At 48.8% G+C, this 21,900-nt stretch overlaps 1 protein-coding gene across 6 annotated transcripts in view; it reads right to left on the reverse strand.

The window, feature by feature from the left end:
• LOC142818179 (protein Aster-B-like) overlaps positions 1-21,900 on the reverse strand; it is a 335,181-nt gene that overhangs the window by 73,486 nt on the left and 239,795 nt on the right. Inside the window, exon 1 of one of the 6 annotated variants that reach the window (XM_075916431.1) lies at positions 4,258-4,457. The exons of the other annotated variants lie outside the window; for them this stretch is intronic. Within the exon in view, the coding sequence (XP_075772546.1) occupies positions 4,258-4,268 (11 nt within the window). The 5' untranslated portion in view covers positions 4,269-4,457. Of the gene's footprint in view, positions 1-4,257; positions 4,458-21,900 lie in introns of those variants that run through there. 6 annotated transcript variants of the gene reach the window in all.

Genomic DNA, 21,900 nt, shown 5'->3' on the forward strand with positions numbered 1-21,900 from the left:
CTAGAAACAAAACATCAGACCTGGTGGATAAAGGGTTTGAAACAAACATTACTTGCTCCTTTCCCAGCCCCCAGTAATACTTCTGGAAATTGCAGAGAAGAGCTGGGAGATGCTTTTAAAGCAAAAGCGGCAGTGTGATAGCAAGGTGAAGGGAAGCCCTCTCTGGTCCAGGACTCGCTGGTCCAGCAACACATGTGGTTTAATGAACTCCCTTCCCAGCCTCCAGCCCCAGCAACAAGCTCAGCCCATGTCTCAGCCTGGTTGCTGGTCCCAACCAGATGTTGCCAGACCAGAGAGCTCCAGTGGCTGGGAGTGAGGGCAGGCTGGTGGCTGAGTGGGCAGCAGCCAGGAGCAAAGCCAATCCAGCAGTAGAGACCGGGGGGCACATTTGGGGCCGGTGGCCGGGGCCAGGGCCAGGAATGGGAGTGTGGCTGGGAGCAGGAGCTGGGACCAAAGCTGGCAACCGGAAAGCGAGCCCGGGCCGGGAGTGTGGCGGGCTGCGTGGCTGGGTACCGTGCACTCCTTGGCTGGGTGTGCGGCCAAGGCCTGGAGGCTGGCAACAGAGAGCCAGAACTGACCTTCCCTGATACGGCAAACTCCCTCTTCGGGGACTGGTCAGGTCCCGAAGGTGCCGGACTAGGGAGGTCCAAAGGATGGTGACTTGTACCCCCAACCTCCATACATGGTATTGTCAATACAGGAGGCCCCCGACCTATGACGCGATCCGTTCCTGGGGCGTCGCAAGCCGGGAGCATCATAACTCGATCCTTCATTTACAGCAGGCGCCGTGCGCCATTGTAAACGCGAGCTGAGGACGTAAGTCGGGGGGTTACGGCCCCTTCTGCACTTACAAAATGGTTGTAAGTGGGGGGCGGATGGAATTGGGGCAGTCGCATGTCAGGGGCCCCCTGTAATAGAACACAAAAATCATATTTGTATCAAGCTCTGCTCACCGTGAAGGAGCGCAGAGCACATCATAAATTATTTACTGAACATTAGGGATGTTAGATTGCATGTCACTGAATAGTCATGTAATTGCATCAAATCTTAGCGGTTTAACGACTATTTGATAGCCCACGGGGCAGGGCCGGCAGCGAGTCCGCTCCCGGGAGGCCCCTGCCACCCTGTGCTGCTGTCTCTGTATCCAAGGCAGCAGCGCAGGGTGGCAGGCAGGAGCCGGTCCACGAGGGGAGCCAGTTTAAAAACCAGCTCCCCGCACAGGCTGGATGCCTGTTGCCCCATGCTGCTGCTTCTGATACAGAGGCAGCAGTCGGGGTGACAGCAGCCCCTGTCCATGGGGGATCCGAGCTCCCCACAGACAGAGGCTGCTCCGTGGGATGTGGAGCAGCCTCTGTCTGCAGGGAGCTCGGATCCTTGTGGACAGAGGCTGCTCCACAGCAGCCTCCCCTGTCCCCACTTTTAAGCCAAACTCCTTCCAAGCACCGGATCCTGCCTGTCCCCCTCCCCGTTGCCTCTGCAGGAGGCAGCAAGGGGGAGCAGGTGTTCCGCAGAGCAGTTTGGGGGGGGGGGAGGGACAGGCAGATCTGGTGCTTGGGAGGAATTGGCTTAAAAGTGGGGACAGGGGAGGCTGCTGCGGAGCAGCCTCTGTCCACAGGGATCTGAGCTCCCTGCAGACAGAGGCTGCTCCACATCCCACGGGATGCTCCCCATGGGCACTGGCTCCTCCCTCCCCCCTACTTCTGAGACAGAAACTTCAAGTGTGGGGGGGGATGCAAGTAGTCAATAGGATCAACCAATAAGCCTAGGTTTATGAGTTAATCGTGTACTCGTCTACACACCTTGACATCCCCAATACTAAAATATCTGTGGGAGAGAGAGGCAAACCACCCACTAGCACACAACGTGATGCATAAACAGTGGATGGAAATTTTGTCTAAGGGACAAACTCCTTCAGAGAAGCGCTTAGCATGGATCTGCAGCAGACAGGTTTGGTTTGTAAGATTTCCACCGGAGCCCACACACAGGTGGCTCTGCAGTTGCACTGAACTCAATGCCTATAATTTGTAAGGATGAAGTCAAACTAGCTGGGATGAAGTTGGACAAAACCTTGACTCCCCACTAATAGCTCCTGTGGTTTTATCTGAAGCCTCAGGATATTTGGTGCTTTTCTGAAAGCCCCAACACCTGGAGTCCTGCGCTTACAGGAGAATTGTAGCTTTCATTCAACGGGAAAAAAGTATTTCTAGCTCTCCTGGTTGTGGAGAAAAATGTCAAAATGCAACCAGAGTGCTAAAGGAAGGAAAAGACAAAGAAATCCAACATTTATTTTTAATCCCATGACTGGAGGAAGACAACCTGATTTTTCAACGCGTGGGACAAGTGATACTTCCTCTATAGCAATATTCGTGGGTACATATTTGGACGAGACGAGTTGCCACAAAATCCAATTCAATGCTAAACTATGATGCTGTTCTTTGAAAAAGGACCTATATGTACACCTCACAGCAGTAAGAGTTTGATTACATAAGATGAAAAACCAGGTACTCTTTCTTCCCATCCCCTGACTCACTCCTCCCCCTACTTCCCCCCAACCTCTCAACAAGGACAAAATCGGAGGGAGGAGGAGGTTGAACCTAGCAATGCCAGGGCCTCCCTGGGCACGCTGTGTTCTTCTGGTGGGGGGGTGGGATGGTAACATAGATGAATGTCTAGAGGAGCCTCGTGCGCCATCATGCTAGTGACAACGCGGGGGTGGACAGGGAGATTGTCTTTCCCAGGACAGGAAGATGAAGCAAAAGCCTGACTTCCTCCCACTCAGTATCGGCTGCTCATATGGATCATCTTTCACAGGCTAATGGAAGATGCTGTGATCTTCAGAGCTGGTAAATGGGATCAACTTGATTTCCTCTGCTAGTCACCTGATGCTGCTCTAATTTACTGTCCTGGAAATATCAATATTGCAGTATCCACACCCCTCCCCCTAACACACACACTCTCTCTCTCTCTCTCTCTCATGCTAAAGATTAAAAATAAGTAAGATTGGTTCAGGGGCTGAGTCAGAAGCCAGCAGTGCAAATGCACAAAATTGAACAGAGATTAAAATACCTATTAGGCTATGCAAAATCCCCCTCTCCTACCCCTCCCAGACAATGGGTGCACGGTTGCTCGATACTCCATATTCTTTCTTGCTTTGCCCAGTTTTAGTTTTAAATGAGCCAGAAAGCTGGGGGAGGAGGGAGGGCTTCCTGTGTCAGAACAACCCACTGCTTGACAGACAATTATTCCTAAAATTCAACATCAACTTTCTTTTGCTTAATTTCATATTCCTGGACCAAAGACACCAACTCCAGTGTCACTCTCTCAGCTAAAGGGACTTACCCCAGGGATGCATTTGGCTCACACCATGTGTATGCAGAATATCTGTGTCTCTTATAAAGAAGAGAGCAATTTTTTGCATCATTTCTGAGCAATATTATCAATCCGCTGATTATGGAAAAGCAAATCATTTCTCTCCGGCAGGGGATTTATAAGTGTCCTACTGTTGCTAAACAGGGACAGGACAATCAGGTCTCCTTCTCCATCAGCCCCTCATCAGATGAGTCACCTGTGTGGAGCCTGGCCTGTAAAGTAACAGTGCACACACCCAGCCTGCCCCCTCACTGCAAGCAGGAGAGGATGGAATGCCAAGAGAAGACAGACAGAGAGTGTGTGTGTGGCAGCCAGGGAGCACATGGGTACACACATATCCCTGCAGCTGCTCCATGACGCATTGCTAATTCAACCCTAGATCTGCCTTGGGTCTCCTACCTCTCTCGTCCCCCAGATGTTGAAAGCAGCAGCAGCAGCAGCCGCCTCCTTTCGGAGAGCTGGGGCAGGGGGACGGAGGGAGAGGAGGCGAAAGGAAGGGAGGGTTGTGAAGACGGGCGAGATCCGGCCGCTCGTGTCGTTTTCGGCTACTGAAATCACTGCTTCAGCAATTCCACTGCGGGCGGCGGGCGGCGAGCGACCCCCCCACGAGGAAAGAAAGGAGGCATCTCCGCAACATGATGTCACGCTGCCTGCTTTGCAATCCCCCTGAAGAGAGACGAGCAGCGGCAACCAACATGGACTCCGGATTGAATCTGCCTGGGAAGCGTATGTTCAGGCAGGCGAGTTCTTCCCCCCCAGCAATCCCGGGCAAGCCTGCAGCGCCCAGAAAGGCTCCCCCCGGCCGCCGCGCTGCAGCCAGCGCGCCCCGCACCCGGAGGGGCAGAGAGACGAGCAAGCATCCGCAGAAGGAAGAGGAGAAGCACTAACCTGGTAGCCATCGGGGACCGGAGCACAGCACAGAGCCGCTAGGAATTCATTCATTCATGCAGCGCTGTGGGGGGAGGTGCGCCGGGACCATCTCAGAGCCCTTCTCCACCGAAGGAGATGGGGGGGCTCAGTGGCTGAGCAAGCCCCCACTGTCTGGAGCCCTGCCGAGCTCTGGGGTCCCTGCCATGGCTCCGTCTCTGCCCCCTCCCCCCCCCCTCCAGCGCTGTGGGCTTTTGGGTTCTTTGATGTCTGTCTATTGTTGGGCTGTGTGTGTGTGTGGAGGGCGCGCTGCCTCGCTCCCTGGCAGGGTCTCTCACAGCTGCTCGCTCGCTCTCACACGCGCGCTCACATCCACACACACGCACGCAGCCTGCTGCCTGGCGGCTGGTCGCTTTACATAATGCAACCCCTTTGGTGCAGCCAGCCTCCTCAATTATTCACGTCTGCCCGGCGTGGGGCGCTGCCAGGGCTCAGCTCCTAGCCAAGGCTCCCCTCGACCTCACCGGGTGCCCAGGGGGAGCTGCAGGGAGACCGCCCGAGGAAAAATCCCGTGTGCACGCCCACACTAAATCTACTCTCGGGGAGCTGGGCTCTTTCACCCGCACGAGTTGGTCCAATACAAGGCCACTCACATAGCTGGATACATTCTAATATCTACTGATTCTCACCACCCCTGCTTCCGACTATTAACACTAACAGGAGTTTTTCACCACCTAGGGCTTGGATTCCTCGCTATGATATCGGTATAGTTAAACAGTTCTACCTCTATCCTCCAGCCCCAAAACTGGGAGGATTTTTTCAGTTTATTTCTTAATCACACCCCCCCTCCCTGTCAGAACAACATAAATTAGCTTTAATAAGGCTCCCTTATACAAGGGCTTATCTACACAGAGAAATTAACCACAATGGGTATTAGGGTTACAAATCACTTCCAACCTTAATCTGAAATAACTCCTGTGTAGACAAATCCTGTAAGAGTGGCCACGAAAGGAGCTATGCCCGTATAACTACAGCAGCGTAAACTCACATCTTAGCTCATACCCGTATGATTGCGTCTCTACTTCTAACCGGGCTCTTTGCTTCCTTTTGTTGCCTTTCACCCACTTTCCATCATGACATGGGGTGGGTCTGTTTCCCTTTTGTTTATAGTTATTTACACCTTTCACTTTCCAAGGCAGAAAGATCCTGATCCCACAATGTGCTAAGCAGCCTCATCCCTAGCCTAAATCACGGGGTGTGGAAGATGCTCAAACCCAGGAAAAGTGCTCAGCATCTGGCAGGACTGGGCTACCCCACAGACTACCAATGTCTGGGCTACAAATGCTGTAGGGAAAATTAACTTGAAAATGCAGATGAGCGGCACTGTCTACTTTGAGCGTTAAGCAAACATTTCCATTATACATGGAGCGTCCATATACTTATTCTATGCTTTAAAAAAAATCTCATTTACTTATTATTACTAGGGAGATGTGCCCACTGCTTGCCACGCTCAAAAACCTCCCTCTCCATGGCCACACTTGGTCATCCCGGTCTGCATGCAGTACTCCTCGGCCAGCGAGCCGCACGTGTTGGTGACCACCACGGTCACGTTGAGGGCGGTGTTCACGAATTCAGGCATGCAGCACTATGGCCGCCCGCACGCCTCAGCCTTAGGCTTATCGGGTAGTCGAGTAGCTACTCAACTAGTTGCTCCCTCCACAGCTGTCTCTGTACCAGAGAAGCAGGAGCCAGTGCTTGAAGGAGCCAGCTTAAAAGCTCCCACGGTGCAGGGGAGGCAGAGCTGCAGCAGTCCTGAGGGTGATGCGAGCAGGGACCATTCCGTCCCGGATTGCGCCACCCCGGGGAGTTAACCCCATTGCAGCTCTGCACTTTAAGTGTAGTAAGTGGACTCTTACTACACGTAAAATGCAGAGCCCCAGCAGGAGCACGCTCCCTCCCCCCTTATTGACTAATCGAGCAGTCGATGGAAATTCCATCAACTACTCAGTTAGTTAATTAACCGATACTTAAGGTCCCTAATGATGATGTCATTCTGTTGTCCCGCAGGACATTTTTTTATGCTCAAAAGCCCAAGTCATGGTTCCGAACACTATTGTGAGAGGCTTGTCTACACATGAAAGTTCTCCCAGAGTACGGTAGCATGCAAATTTAAAGCAGAATAGCTATTTCAAAATAACTGCAGCTGTGGACAGTCTGTGTCCCCAGAAAGTGCACCTTTTACTAACTTTAGTTCACTTCCAAACTGGATTTAGCCAAGTCAGCAAAAAGGAACTCATTCTAGAATAAGGGATTCCACACCAAAATTATTCAGGAACAGTAATCCCAAGACAACTTTTCCTGCATTGCAAATCACTGCAGACAAGCCATGAGGCCCATCACAGGAATAAACAGGCAATTGAGTGTTCTCTCTCTGCCTTTTCAATTATTTTTTGATTATTGCAGTGGTGGGCAACGTGCACCCCACAGGCCACATGCAGCCCACTGGGGTTCTATGTGTGGCCCACGAGACATTTTGTTTCCTGTTGCCCTTGCACAAGGTTACAAGATTCTGCTGGTTTCTGTCCACACAGTTACCCCCCCCCCCCCCCAGTTTTACTAAAGTGACATGAAAAGCAAGGGCACAAGAGCATGTGAAGTGAGTTGCTTTCTCACTGCACACAACATTCCTTGGGAGAGCCGTGCACTCCCTCTGCAGCCAAAGGGCTGCTACACTTCAGTCAGCACCCCCCCCCCCCGCCACACACACATCTAGGTACCACGAGGCCATCTTGGTTATGACAATCTTGCAGCCCACTGAGATGAAGGAGGGCCCCTCACAAGGTCCACTAATTAGCCTAAATTGTCCCTCACTGATTTATTGTTAAGCATTGTACATTAACAATACATACTATTGCTTTGTTGTCAGTAGGATCTTCAATATGTGAAGCACTTTCCTGAACAGAAAAGTAGCCATAATCTTTGCCTCCAAGTGAGTCTTGTCCATGTGTGTGTACACACACACACACACACACACACACACACACACGAACTGAATAGCTTTGCTACGTTATTGCTGTGATCTATCTTGTGAATTATATCTTACCTTACCTATTGTTTGTAGTACCGCAAACCCCATGAATCCAAAAATCATGAGACTAGCTTAAAAACCAGAAAATGTATATATAAAAGCCCCAAGAAACTGGAGGTTCTTTTTATTTGCCTTCTGGAATTTGAACTTCAGGGTGCACCCAGATCGCGTGTTGAAGCTTTTCCATGCAACCAAGAGGGCTAGAAATTTCCATTAAGACAAAAACGGAAATGGAGAGCCTCATGCTGTCATATTACAACCCCCCCCTGGGAGGGGTCAGGGCAGAGGGCTGGGATGGGCTGCAATAGGACAATGTCTATAAGAAATCTAAGTGTGGGATGGAATGCGGGGAACTCAGGGGACGGGATTGGGGGGTGAATATAGGGGAGCTCACAGCAGGGGGATGTGGCGGACTCAGGGCAGGGGTTGGGGCTGTGGAGTGGTGCAGGAGCCAGGCAGGGGGTTGAGGTGGAGAAGGCTCAGCGTAGGGAGTTGAGGGGTGCGTGTGGAGAGCTCAGGGCGGAGAGCGTAACCATTGCACTGCCCGGATGCCAGATTACCAGGGCTGGCTGGCACCCCAAGCACTAGGATGGGAGCCTAGGTGCACTGTGGCTGCGCCACCCAGGGTGCTGACAGCATCCAGAGCCCCACCGTCAGCTGGTCCGTCTCTTACCAGTGTGCTGCACTTGCTTACTTTCCTCTTTGTTCATGGGACAAGGTGAAAGCCTAAGGATCCACCTGCACAATGAGATTCTGGGCCTCAGTCTTGCAATCCTTTGTGCACAGGCTGACCTGCACCAACATGGAGCCCCATTTAAACCAAGGGGACTCCACGCAGGCTAGGGATGTACAGTCATCTTACAAGTTAACCAGTCAAGCCATTATGATGATATCGCTTCATCAGTTATCAGATTAAAGGGAGGAGGCTGGGACTACAGCCCAGGGCGGAGGTTGTTCCAGCCAGCTGGCTGGGCCTGCGGGTTAATGGTTAGGATGGGCTAACCAGTAAGACTAATGTTTACTGGCTAACTGTTAATATTCTTAATTCCTAACACACGCATAATGCAATGCAGCATCAGAGCCTTAAGACTTTAATGTACTTTACCATGCCTTTTTTTTTCCTTCTGTGAAGTGCCTGGCACACTTTTGGCAACTGTATAAATCAATAATAAAAACCCCAATGGGATTCCTGATGGTAGCTCTTGGGCACCTTCACAATAAAAACAACACTAAATAGGTTTTCATTTTGAAGGTGTGTAAATGTTCTATAAAATCTGATTGGAGTTAGAGGGTTACATTTCAAATGCTTATAGTAGTTTAGCAACTGCTTGAATTTTCTAGAGCATCCTTAGAGATAGGGTGATGAACAGGACACAGCATCTTCTCCCCTTCAAAATAAACCTTCGAAGTAGGAATAAGAGATCCTCTGAAATAGGGCTTTATTCCAGAGGATCGGGCCAGTCTAGATGCTTTTTTCCGGCTTTTCCTCAAGCCGGAAAAAACGCGGCAGACATCTTAATTTAAATCCCATGGGGGGTATTTAATTATCCCCCGCAGGATTTCCCTATTCTGAAGTTGAAAATTAGCATGCCCCTTTCGAAAAAGGGGCCAGTGTAGACGTAGCCAAGAACTTTAGTTACAACTTTGAAAAGAGGAGACTAAGGGGGAATATGATAGAAATCTATAAAATCATGACTAGTGTGGGAAAAGGGAATAAGGAAAAATTTACTTACAATATAAGAACTAGGGGTCACCGAATGAAATTAATAGGCAACAGGTTTAAAACAAACAAAAGGAAGTTTTTCTTCACTCAGCGCACAGTCAACCTGTGGAACTCCTTGCCAAAAGATGTGGTGAAGGCTAGGACTTTAACAGGGTTCAAAAGGGAGCTAGATAGATTGATGGAGGTTAGGTCCATCAATGGCTATTAGCCAGGATGGGTAGGAATGGTGTCCCTAGCCTCTGTTTCTCTGGAGGTGAGTGACAATGGAGGGACCGCTTGAGGATTACCTGTTGTGTTCCCTCCCTCTGGGCATCTGGCATTGGCCACTGTCGGCAGACAGGACACTGGGCTGGATGGATCATTGGTCTGACCCAATATGGCTGTTCTTATGTTCTTAACTATTTAAAAAAAACATTCCATGACCAACATTTTTTTGGTTGTCCAATGCTTTGTCTGACCCCTTCTGAAAACACAGTGGAGCAATCTGAGATGTGAAATGAAACGCATGTGACTCATTGGCATGCATAGTTGGAAAGAATGTGTGTTAAAAGTTGCAACAAATGTATATGAATAATTAAGGTTTTTAAAGTGACTATGACTGAAAATCTACATAAAGTATCTTGACACATTACAGATGACACAAGGTAGCAGAGCAGTTACGTCTACACAATAACAGAGGGCTTAGAGGGATGCAGCGTTTCAGATTGCTTACTAGGATTCTAGAGGACCGACAAAGATGCATTTGCAATCCCCCTAACAAAGTGAGTTTTATTTCTGCACACACAGACCCCTCCTTTAGAGGCTAGACCATCGATTTGGTTTAAGGAGTCTGCGCTTACATTTGAGCTAATAAGCCTGGTCATTTAGATTGCTCACAGAGGTTAATGAAGTTAGAGTCAGAAATCTTGGAGTCCACCCCAGCAGACACATTTGGAGATTTGAATGTCTACAAACCCCTGACACTGGGGATGAGTTTTCCTGCTGACAGGAGTGTGTGTTTTTGTCTTCCCCTGCCCTCCATGGCTAAATGATATATGCAAATGCCCTTCCGTGAGTCAGCCACAGTGAAATGAACTCTGGACTTTTACATTTAGAGCAATAATTTTTAAACTTTTTTCATTTGTGGACCCTCAAAAATTTTGAATGGAGGTGCAGACATCTTTGAAACTCTTAGACATAGTTTGCGGATCCCCAAGGGTTCATGAACCACAGGTTGAAAACCACTGATTTAGAAGCATGATTTGCTATGGCTTTGGAAAAATGACTAGGACACACACTAGCCAATCTGCTCACTTATTCACTGCTGGCCTGTCAGGGTCATGGTCCGTTAGGGCCATAAAAGCCCCTCATTCAGGTACCTCCCTCCTCCGGCCCAATCAGGACTCATCATGAAAACCTTTCATGATGGCCTTAGTCTATTGCACAGAATTACTTTCCCAGCCAATGGACTATGTGATCATTAAATGAGGCAATCTGCTTATAGCAGAGTGTAAGGTCACCATCAAGGCTTTTCATGAAAGAGTTGAGTTAGATAAAATCAAGGTACATATTGTCTTCTAATGTGTACTGGAGACGAAGTGAACGTCTTTTGGAATGTATTATCCAGGACACTCTATGCAGCGTGAAGACAGCAAGCAGTACCTAAGACTCTCCTTTTAACTTTCAAGGATGTGTGTGCATCCTGATGCAATCTTAACTGCCATTAATATAATTCTGTGTAGACTAATATACAGTATAGGGAGAGTTATGACCCAAATTGTGATGGGTAAATGACAAATCTTTCAAGGTTCAGATAAAAGTTCAGCTACTTCTCCAAACCACTTATGGTCTAACAAAATTGGACACTTATATTTTCATCCCCAGATACGGATTATGAACATAAAAAGCAATTTTAAACAAAAAAAGTCATTCAGTTCAGACTTATTACCAGTGATATGTAAAGATCAAAATATTCGACAGATCTAAGAATCCAGAATTTCAGATGCTTTCTCAACCCATATCAGACCTAAAAAATCTGGCTAGAGCTCTCACAAGAACAAGCTCCTCTCATTACATTTGTTTCTTGTTGCTACCATTCAAGTTAGCAATATTGTGAAGACAGCACGCCTCATGGTATTTTGGTAGTACTAGTCTGGAACTAGGAAGTGCAGAGGACTGGACACAATGAAAAGCAATAGTGGGGACCAGGAGAACGTTTTGCGACCTAAAAATATCAGCGGGGGAATTCTTATTTTATCTCACTTGGCTTGTGCCTACCCCTGCATTTTATGATCCCGGAAACATCCACCCTCAATGATCAATCCTTCCTCAGTTAGGGTATGTCTACACTGCAACACTATTCCAAAATAACTTCGTCCACGTCTCCACAGCAAGCAATTATTTTGAAATAGTATCAAAATACCTGTCAAGCTGGAGGACTTCTTATTTGAACTCCTGTAACCCTCACTGTACAAGCAGTAACGGAAGTCAGAGGAATAGTGCTCTATTTCGAAATAAATGCTGGGTAGACGCTCCCTATTTCAAATTAAGCTATTCTGAAATAAGATACGCAATTGACATAGCTCAATTTGTGTAGCTTATTTCGAGTTAAGCCCTGCAGTGTAGACTCACCCTTAGGAACCTTGCGCCTTTCTGAGGCTCAAGACTTCATCACTAGAAGGTCCAACATGCAGCACTTGAAGTCAAAGAATAACGACTGAAGGCAGGCCCAAATCCTAGCCTTGGCTCTGAAAAGCCCAAAATGTTGGGGTGTGGGGAGGATTTCAGCTCTCTAATGGACCCAAGCAAAACTCAGGCTCCAAACAGTTTTGAGTTTGGAGGGTTGAAATTAAATCCTAGGGGCAGCCCTAGACTAGCTGCCAGCAACTGGTGCTCTAGGTGAACCATGCAATTGGCACCCCCACCTCCAAACCCCTCAATGAGATTGTGCCACCATTTGGCACCCCATTTAACTTGGTGCCCCAGGCGACCGCCTAGTTCACCTATATGGACGGGCCGCCCCTGAACCCCCATACACATTTTTGAATAAAGTCATACCCACCGTTAACAAGGACAAAATTAGTTCGATTTAGGATTCTATTTAGTGTGCCACTTAAGAATTTAATAATGTAAGTCCTAAAGTTAGGGCTAGGGTAGAGATGCTGGGCCAAGTTTAGTGTTTAGCAAGACTCACAGACAGTGTCTGAGGTGATGGCCACAATGCAACCTACAGGACGCAAGGTTTTGGAAAAGAATTACGACATAGGTTATAGCACAAACCCAAGCCTTTTGTCATGGAGTTCATAGTAACCAAATAACATCAGCTGATTAGTGTTACGGTGCGGGTTGTAGGACTAGAGTTAGGGTTCAGGGCGGAGAACTAACAGGTAGCACTAGATATTTAAGCCCGTAGGGGAAGGATCTTGAATGTTGAGGTTAAACACACTACAAAGTGTTCCCAAGCCCTAGTGCTAATTGGGGAAGTGACAGAACCACATAATAAATGAATCATTTGGAAAGAAGAAAAACCTACGTAGCGGGATACTCAGGTTATGTGGACCAGCTTTGAGGATGTTTTAACCCGCGTGGAAACTTCTATGGCAAGCTGTTTAGTGCTGTCCTGGTGGCAAGAGCTGTACCTCTGTTGTCTGCTGAATTCAGCCATTCAGGTTGCTGGGGCTGGCTTCTGTTCTGCTGTCTCAGACCCAGGTGTAACACAAGCTTACTCATTAATATTGCACATCTCGGGTGATGGGAAATGACGCACCTGTCCAGGTAATTAAAGTCTGAGACTGACGAAGGATATGTGGGAGGCAGTGCAGTAACAGTGCATTTGTGTCTATAAAGATATTACTGTGCTGAAAACAAACTTTCTATTTAACAGGAACACTTCTATCCTCTTTGCACAGGGCATATTGCAAGCATAAAAATGGACATTGGCCTTTAAAAAGTTTGCCTATAAGATCTCCATGGAAACAAAGAAAAACCCTCCTTTTGACCTCTGTCCCTTTGCCAAATTTCTTACAGGACCTATTTTAAATGTCTAAAATCTTGGATAATCTTAGATACACCCCCACCCCCTCCCACTTCTATTTCCCAGCTGAGATCAGAGCTAAAATAACAGGAGATTGTTCTCATGGTATTTCTGGCCTTCACCCAAAGGAGACATGTCAGAAATCTCATGAGAAGGCCTATCTTCAAGAGATTTGTAGACCAGCTTTGCAATCTCAAGAGTTGCAGATAATGTGCACAGTAATTAACACTTCGCACATGGGTAGCATTTTCACATGTGGATGTCAAAATAGCTTTACAATAGGTAGGTATCATAATTCCCATTTCACAAATGGGAAACTTGAGACATGGATGGAGAAATGGTCTGGACCAAATCACACATCATCGCAGAGGCTGGAGGAGAATCCAGCATTCCTACTCTAGAGCCTGCTGTTAAATCTAAATTCTCAGCCCTGGGAGGTTCAACTTTTACTAGTCTCTATAAAGTACCCTTGTCTCCAGATACACCCACACTATCTGCCTCCAGCTACAATATGCAGAAGTAAACTCTCAGGCATTCGCAGCACATTTAGTAACAGCTTGTGAATGTGGTGTGGGAAAAGAAAAGAGAATTCAAAGCAAGCTGTCAAATGACGCCTTTGTGGCATATAGAAGGAAGAATCCAAGGTGTCTTTGTGCCAGACACCACTCGAGTGTGCGGGGAAACCCCAGCAAGTATGCCTTTAAGAGAGAGAACCCCCAAAGTAGCTGACCCATACCTCTCACATGCATAAGTCCTGCTATTCAGGGATGACTGCCTGCTAGTGGGTGTACAGAACTGGATCAGCCTGTCCCCCAATCCAGGAAACAAATTTAAAACCAGAGGAGTTAAGAGAGTCTGGGAGGATTCTGTTCCATTCCCCAGCACATAAAAATGTCTCCACCCTAACTCAGAATATTACACAGGTTCAAGCCTTTTCCCAATCAGTGGAACAGACACAGCATTCTCTCTAACGGCCAGGGAAGGCTTTGCACTATGCGGAGCGGAGTACAGGCTCTCGTTCCCCACTGGGCATCTGAAATGGTCTGTTCCAGAGCAAATGTGTGGAATGGGCCCGGCCTTCTTCCATGTCCCTTAGGCCCAGGGCACAGAGCAGGCTTAGCTTTCTCCCTAGCTCACAGTATTGCCCACTGCCCAGGCGCAGATTCTGCTCCTTTCCTAGCGCATGTGGAAATCCATCTGCCCAGCAGGACATAGATTCTTTTCCCGCCGTGACACAGAACGCTGTACAAGGTCCACCCTCTCACCAGGGCATGGAACGCCGTCGGACCCCTCTCGCACAGAGATACGGGGGTGCAAGTCGGGGTGGTCAAAAATCATTGCCATGGGGCCACTTCAGAAATTTTGGAAGGTGCCAGGGAAGGTGGGGCCAGGACACTTCCGTGCTTCCCTACCCACAGACTCTGATTGGTCTGGGGGAAGCCCGTGAAGTCTTTGCCTCGCCCCGGGAGAACCGCCAGTTATTCTGAACAGCTGTTCCGCCAGCTGTTCCTTCTGGGCGCCTGCACCCCTGGTGGTGGGAGGAGACTTCACATGCTCCCCCTGCCTGAGCCAGGTCAATCAGGGCTTGGGGTCAGGGAAAGCACACACAGTCCTGCAAGGAGAGTGTGCCGCACACTCCTAGCAGGACGGGAGAGCCTTTGTGCGCTCCTCTCCGCCCCAGGTCCGCCCGGCCTGGGGGCAGGGGAGCAGCAGGGCCTCCGTGGGCCGGATCTGACCCGTGGAGGCCCTTGTGCTTAGAGCCAGCTTAACGGAGACTCTGCTCCCGCTCTGGGGCAGAGGGCAGGCTCTCAACAACTTGTGGGCAAAGAGGGGCTTTGCCACCACGGCAGAGAGCAGGCTCTCAGACAGGTGCCAGACGAACCACCCCCGGCCGGGCACTTGGAACAGACACTGGCATTTTTCATGGTATGAGACACTGCAGCTGCCAAATGCCTGTGGATTCCCACAGTCGTCGGGGAAGGAGGGACAGACCATCCTTTGCTCAAAGACGCTGGGTGGAGAAGGGGAAAGAGAGAGAGTCACCATCTTAACTGGGACACACAAAGAGCCAGTTCTCAGTAAGAACTTAATCCAGGATTAACAAGAGGTCAGCTACCTCCGCATGCAGACTGCACGAAAGGGACTAATTATCCCTCCTTAATGGAGCTGAAGGTACTCAGGGCAGCATATCCTATACCTCAGCAAAGTATCACAGAGCTCCACCATGGTCCCCAACGTGACACCCTGGGAACTTACATGCGCAGACCCCCTTCCCAGATTAGGAAGGCTAGGACCACACTAAGAAAAGCCGGGGGCAGACGAGAAGTATTAGGCTAAGTATCAAGACAATACGGTGTCTGAAACTGGAGCAAAACCTCCTGGTGGAAAAGCTAGAAGCTCCAGTGCCAAGGATAAACAGCTTCCCCCCAGGCCAGCTGCCCTCCTGTTTGGGGTTACACAACATCCCTGGAGAGACTACAGCAATTGCCTTCATGAGCAAGGAATATCACTGAGGTTGTTTAAAGTGCTTTTAGCATTCTTTAATGTAATGTAACAGCTGGGAACAGGAGGGACAGCACCAGGTGACCAGACATCTCTTGCAGACCACACAGCAGTGTTCCACAGATTATTGGTGGACTGCAAGCCCCAGGCTTGTAACTAATGGCTTGGGATATTAATAATGTAGATAGGACTAAGCATTAGGAAATGCACAACATGGAGGGGCCTAGGTACCCGATGCCTTCTCCATCTTGAATTTCTACGAGATTCTAGGAAGACGACTGTTTATGAGACAAATATCCATGAGGCACTCAAAAACCAGACTGCATTGCTGAGACATGGACGGATACTTTCGATGCATGGCTGGGTCACTAGTTTAAGATAAGGCAGTCCAAATCTCAAACTGGACTTTGTTTTGGGTTCAAGAGAACTAGGTCTTTGGGTCTCTGTCATTTGCAGGACCAGGAGTGGCAAAGGCTGAGATGCCACCAGTAGCACAAGGATCTTTGCAGCCACAGCAGAAATTTAAATGCCACAGCACTCATGGGAACAGCCCATTCTCAGGGGACTTCCAGGCAAGATTTCCAGCGTTATGTTTGAGGCAAGGAGGGCTGAGCAGAGGAAAGACGAGACAAACAGTGACCTGCTGAAATCTGTGTCTGCAGATAGTCCTCAGTTTTATGACTTTTGCCATGCCCCACAACTGGAGCTCCTGTTATAAACAGACTCCTCTAATTGTATTATTCTAGTTTCACTTCCCTATAAAGCCTCATTTGCTGCAATCCCCATTTCACACCCATATCAAAAAAGAACCTCCCTCACCTTTCATATCGTAGGGTACGTCTACACTTGCTCCCTAGTTCGAGCGAGGGATGCAAGTGTAGCCGACCGAAATTGCTAATGAAGCGGGGATTTAAATATCCTGCGCTTCATTAGCATAATCTCGCCCACGCATTATTCCGCTCAAGAGCTGATTTGAACCAGGAAGTGAGCTCCGGGACGCGTTAATTTGAATCAAACCCCTTGGTTTGAACGAACGTTACTCCTCATTATTTGACTCGTTATTTGAGGAGTAATGTTCGTTCAAACCAAGGGATTTGATTCGAACTAATGTGTCCCAGAGCGCACTTCCTGGTTCAAATCTGCTCTTGAGCGGACTACTTCACGGGCAAGATTATGCTAATGAAGCGCAGGATAGTTAAATCCCTGCTTTATTAGCAATTTCGGTCGGCTACATTTGCATTCCTAGCTCGAACTAGGGAGCAAGTGTAGACATACATAGAGACCCTGCTGTCACATCCAATAGCCCAATAAACAGAGACCGCGGGTGTTTTTCACACCCTTAGCAGCAGAGACAAGCCACTAGGAACTATCCTCCAGTCAAACATGGGCCACATTTTAGAAGCCTATGAACATCAGTTTCCACCATATGCATGTAAGCAAGAGACCCCATCGATCAAATTCAAGTGTTTAAAATGGAGACATCCTGGACCCATCAGATGCTACACTGCCAGTGACAGAAAACAACACGCCTCTGAACAGCGACAGCCTCGTCCATTTCCATATTCTGATTAAGTCTCATCACATTGTTAGTCATTTAAGAGATACACCCAAACATAATAGATCACTCAAGGACTCTAGTCTTATTAACGAAAAAAACATTGTCTTCCAATACAGGAGAGCCTCCTCTTCCTCTCTAAACTACTTCACCTCGATACACCTCGATATGTGTACTTAGTAATGACAGTGGAACAAATATCACTACCACATTCTCCCGAAGCACCAATTTCCTATGCTTTACTCTTCATAGGAGAGACAATTCCATTATCTATTCTGACCTTCTGTGTATCCGCATGGGCCATCAAATGGAACCCAGTTACCTTGAATCATGGGTGTTGCTTTCTCCTGGGAGTCAGTTAGTAAGCACCCCTCCCACCGCACCCTCCGCAGATCATTTGTGCTGCACCTTTAGGAGGTACATCTCAGAATTCAGTCTAGGAGATGGGTTTGGGGTGGTTTTAAATTAGCTCCATACCCGCCTAATCAAGGGCTCTCATGAGGCTGCAGAGAGATGAGAGGAGGGGGATGCTGTCTAAATTATGATACCCTCCGAAGCTGCTCTGTAGCAGAATCTCTGCAGTACTGCATGCTGTTGTCCTGCCCCCACATGCCCCTCTCCCTATGAGCCCCAGCATGACCCCCCCCCCCCCCACCTCCACCCCACCCGGGCTAGGGATATCTTTTTCAAGAGAAACATAAATCCAGTGTTTTGACTACATATGGTCCTCAAGGAAACCACAGCACTTCATTGGAAAAAGTTGAGGACTTAACCCTAGTGATCTTGGCTAAAATCCACAGCTGGTCAAAAGTTTGCGTATTTGGAGTTTTTGATAAAATAACCCCAATCCATCCCCACAAAAAATGTGGTGGTGAAAAGTTTCCTAGAAATGGCATTTCAGGCATTTTTAGATCTAGTTGAAATCTTTCAGTATTGGGGAGGGACGGGGGGGGGGGGGGGGGTCATCAAAATGTTGGCAATTTCTAAATTAAAAACAAACAAAATACTCACTTTTTGAAAAATGCCGACATTTTTACTGATTTTTGTTAGTTTGTTTTTTACAAGCTGTGCTAAATTCAAACATTCCTCTTGCCTGCGTTCCACTGCCAGCTTCAACTAGATAGAACAATTTTCTTTGCTTCTCATCTTAAACTGTTCTGTCCTGTTCCAGTGTGCTGCTAATCAGCTGCTGCACATTCCACCCCATAACTGGCTGCATTTCGCTGATAGGCACCAGGACGGAGATACTGTATAACCCTGCTTTATCAGGGCAGTGGGAAGATTGAATCAATAATGCTTTTGGATGGATTTTTGTTCTTGGAGCTAGAGGAATACTTTTTATTATTGCTTTACAGAGCCCAGTAGACTCCTTGCAGTACAGATAAGGAAACATGGTCTCTGCTTTGAAGGGCTTATGATCCGAAAAGCCAGGCCGCACAGTGAGACGTGGATAGGCAGAACCCTGCACCCCTTCCAAACCACACTGTGCAGGGGTTGGTCTGAGTGCCTCTCATTACAAGGTCACTGCCCAATTTAAGACAAGAGCCGGAGGAAAGAAGGAACAAAATAACAGGGTGGGGAGGAGGGGAAAGAGCATGCACAAAAGCAACAGTGGTGATTAAAAAGCAGAACAGTAGTGATGGAGAAGAGATCCCATTTAATTACAGGCCCTCGTGGAAACGCATTATAAATGCTGTCTTCACTCAGTTTATTAAACTGTACAATAGATTTAAATGTGACCGTGGGGCACTGTTACGCAGAGACTGGCACAGCCAATGGGGGCGTGAGAATCTGTAAAACTACATCCAATTTCCCAGTGCATAAAAATCCTACACTCCATACAGGGCGGAGACCCCCCCACGTCCCCACTTCCAATAAAGGGAAAGCAATCGTCACATGCTTCAGTCCTATACATGCTGTACATGGCAGAGGAGCCAACTGCCTGACATCTGTACAAAGCTCGACAGCCACCAGCACAGAAACAAGCTGCACATCAGCTCTTCTGCAACACCCCCTGATGTTTTCCCCTCCTTCAAATCCCCCAGTCCTCACTTCCCAGCCTGGAACTGCACCCTGCTTCTCCTCACCCCACATGCCTTCTCCATCCTCATCCCTCCATTCACATCCCTTCTCCTAACACACTTCTCTGGACTGCCTCCATCCCTGCCCCTCGCACCAACTGACTCCGAAGACTCCTTTGTCATCACCTGCTCCCCCTCCCCTAAGAAAGCCCCCAGTTCCTTTAAGCTCCTGCTGAAGTCACCCAAACCACTAAACAGCTGCCTAGACCTGCCCCCTCCCATTCCCACTATCTGCTCCATGGGAGCCTCGCTGATTCTTCCCCGCTTCTATCACTGATGCTATATCTGCCCAGGAGAGGGCTCTCCACTCTGTGCCTTCCCTTAGATACCCCCTGCACCGAATCAGGTCACCCCTTTCCCTAAGCAACCGCTCGATGCTGGCTACAAAGGGCAGGCATGCTCCGATGCATGCTGCACTGACACATGACCGCTCTCGCAAGTCAGATCCCCGTACTGCCGCGGTCCGCCTTTCAGATGCAAAACAACAAGATAATAAACAACAACCAACAACAACCCCTGCTCCTCGCCCCTCCGATGCCGACACCGTGGGCTAAACAAAAAACCAAAGTCATTCTGGCAGAGGAGAGCTCATTAAACCATTCACGAATCTTACTGCTCCGGTGGATTTTATGTTCTTAAAAGTAGTAGACAAAAAGATCCCCCAGACTGCTAACAACCTCACACAGATGAGACAATGGCCTCTTTGCACCACGCCGCCTGGCTCTGGCATCTGACCTGGCTGCTGTCCACTAGAGAAGAAAAGCATTCACTGTCCCTTTAAGAACGCCCTCTCTTCCACATCAGCCAGGGCCTGTGTTAACCCTGCCTGTACCCTTTCTCCATTGCCCGATGGCCACTATTCAAAACACTACTTACATCTTCTCATCAGCCTTCTCCCAGCCTCCCTCACTCCTGTGCTGGGGAAGGCTGGAGGAATTTGATTTTTTATACCCAGGGGCTTCAAATGCTTTTCCAGGGATTTTTGTATGTAGGCAGAGCTGTTCCCTAAGCCTCTTCTTACCTGAAAGGGGAAACCAGCAGCTGCCTAAAGCGTCTCCCTTCTCTCTAACTTCAGCAACACATCTTCTGTTCACCACCATTCCCTGAAAGCTCTCACATGCGGGCCAGACACGCGCTTCTAATGCTGTCACCAAGGTTCTCCATGAGGAAGGTCCCTCTTCAAAGAGGGATAGCTCAGTGGTTTAAGCATTGGCCTGCTAAACCCAGCGTTGTGAGTTCAATCCTTGCAAGGCCATTTGGAGCAAAAATTTGTCAGGGATGGTACTTGGTCCTGCTGTGAAGGCAGGGGACTGGACTCGAGGACCTTTCAAGGTCCCTTCCAGTTCTAGGAGATAGGCAATCTCCTTTAATTTAATTTTATGTTTATACAGGAAGACCCAGTGGCGCTGGAACTATATTTAGGGTGCAGGTGCTGGGCTGCACCCCATACACCTGTTCATGCCCCTCGCTGCTCCAGGCTGGGATCACACCTAGAGTTGTCATCAATGGTACCTGATCCGTCCAGTCTGGGAGAGTTGGCAACTTAGCCACAGCTAGAGGTGACGGCAAAGTTCCGGGGTGGCAGCAGGACCTTGAGCAGCAGAGGAGCCTGCAGGACTGGTGGTCTGGACCCTGGGAGGAGGGGTTTGCAGACACGGGAGGGGTCAGCGGGACTCCGAAGAGGCGACCCAGAGGCCGGGACCTGGGATTGGTGGGTCGGCAGCAGGGCCAAGCCCTGGGGAAGCCAGATGCAAAACCTCAGAGTGCGGCAGCACCCCCACACCCTTACTTCCTGTGCCTATGGGAAGGCCACCAACAAAACCTTTGCACAAAAATACAAGCCATCTGCTTCCCCAGCATGACCCAAGAGTAAGAGCACATCACTTTCATCCCTGCACAGCAGCCATCAGTCTTCAAGGGAGGGATATTCAATATCGGCTAACGATATCGGCTAAATCATGCATTCTTACTGGTTACTCGACTATTCTATAGTCCCTGGGGGTGGGGCCAACAGCCAGTGTGCACAGGCACCATTCCCGAGTCGTCCCCTGCCACTCCACGCTGCTGCCTCTGTATCAGTTTAAAAACCAGCTCCCCTAACAGACTGTAGAGCTGCCTGTCACCCTGTGCTATTGCCTCTGGTACAGACACAGCAGAGCGGGGTGACAGCAGCCCCTGTCCAGAGGCGGAACGGAGCTCCTGGACCAGTGTGAGCCAGAACCGAACCAGGCTGCCTGCCTGCCTGGCTCCTAATACACTTTAAATGCAGAGCTGCAGCGGGGGGAAGGTCCCGGACCCGGCACAAGCCAGGACTGATTTGTGCTGCTGGCCAGCCTGTTAAAAAATTTACTGGAGCAGGGAGTGGGAAATGCTTTTGCTTATCGGTTAATCAAGTATATTATTACATCCCTACTACAAGGTAGAACAGACGACCTCTTCAATGCTGACCTGCATCCCAAGTGAGTGCAAACATCCTAGAGAGATTATGAGATGTAGAAGGTAACCATCAAGTCAGTTTGGAATACAGAAAAGCTATTATGCTGTGGGGGAAACAATCCAAAACGTATGATGGGCTTGTACCATGTCACCTGTCACACATGGCAAATGGGTACAGAATGCTACCACTCTGACAGGATAGCACGTTGCACCTGTCCTGCACAGGTGTGAATGAAGACCCAATGTGTCTCAGGCCCAGCCGCACAC

This window comes from Pelodiscus sinensis, unplaced genomic scaffold (genome assembly GCF_049634645.1).
Source record: "Pelodiscus sinensis isolate JC-2024 unplaced genomic scaffold, ASM4963464v1 ctg35, whole genome shotgun sequence".
Taxonomy (NCBI): domain Eukaryota; kingdom Metazoa; phylum Chordata; order Testudines; family Trionychidae; genus Pelodiscus; species Pelodiscus sinensis.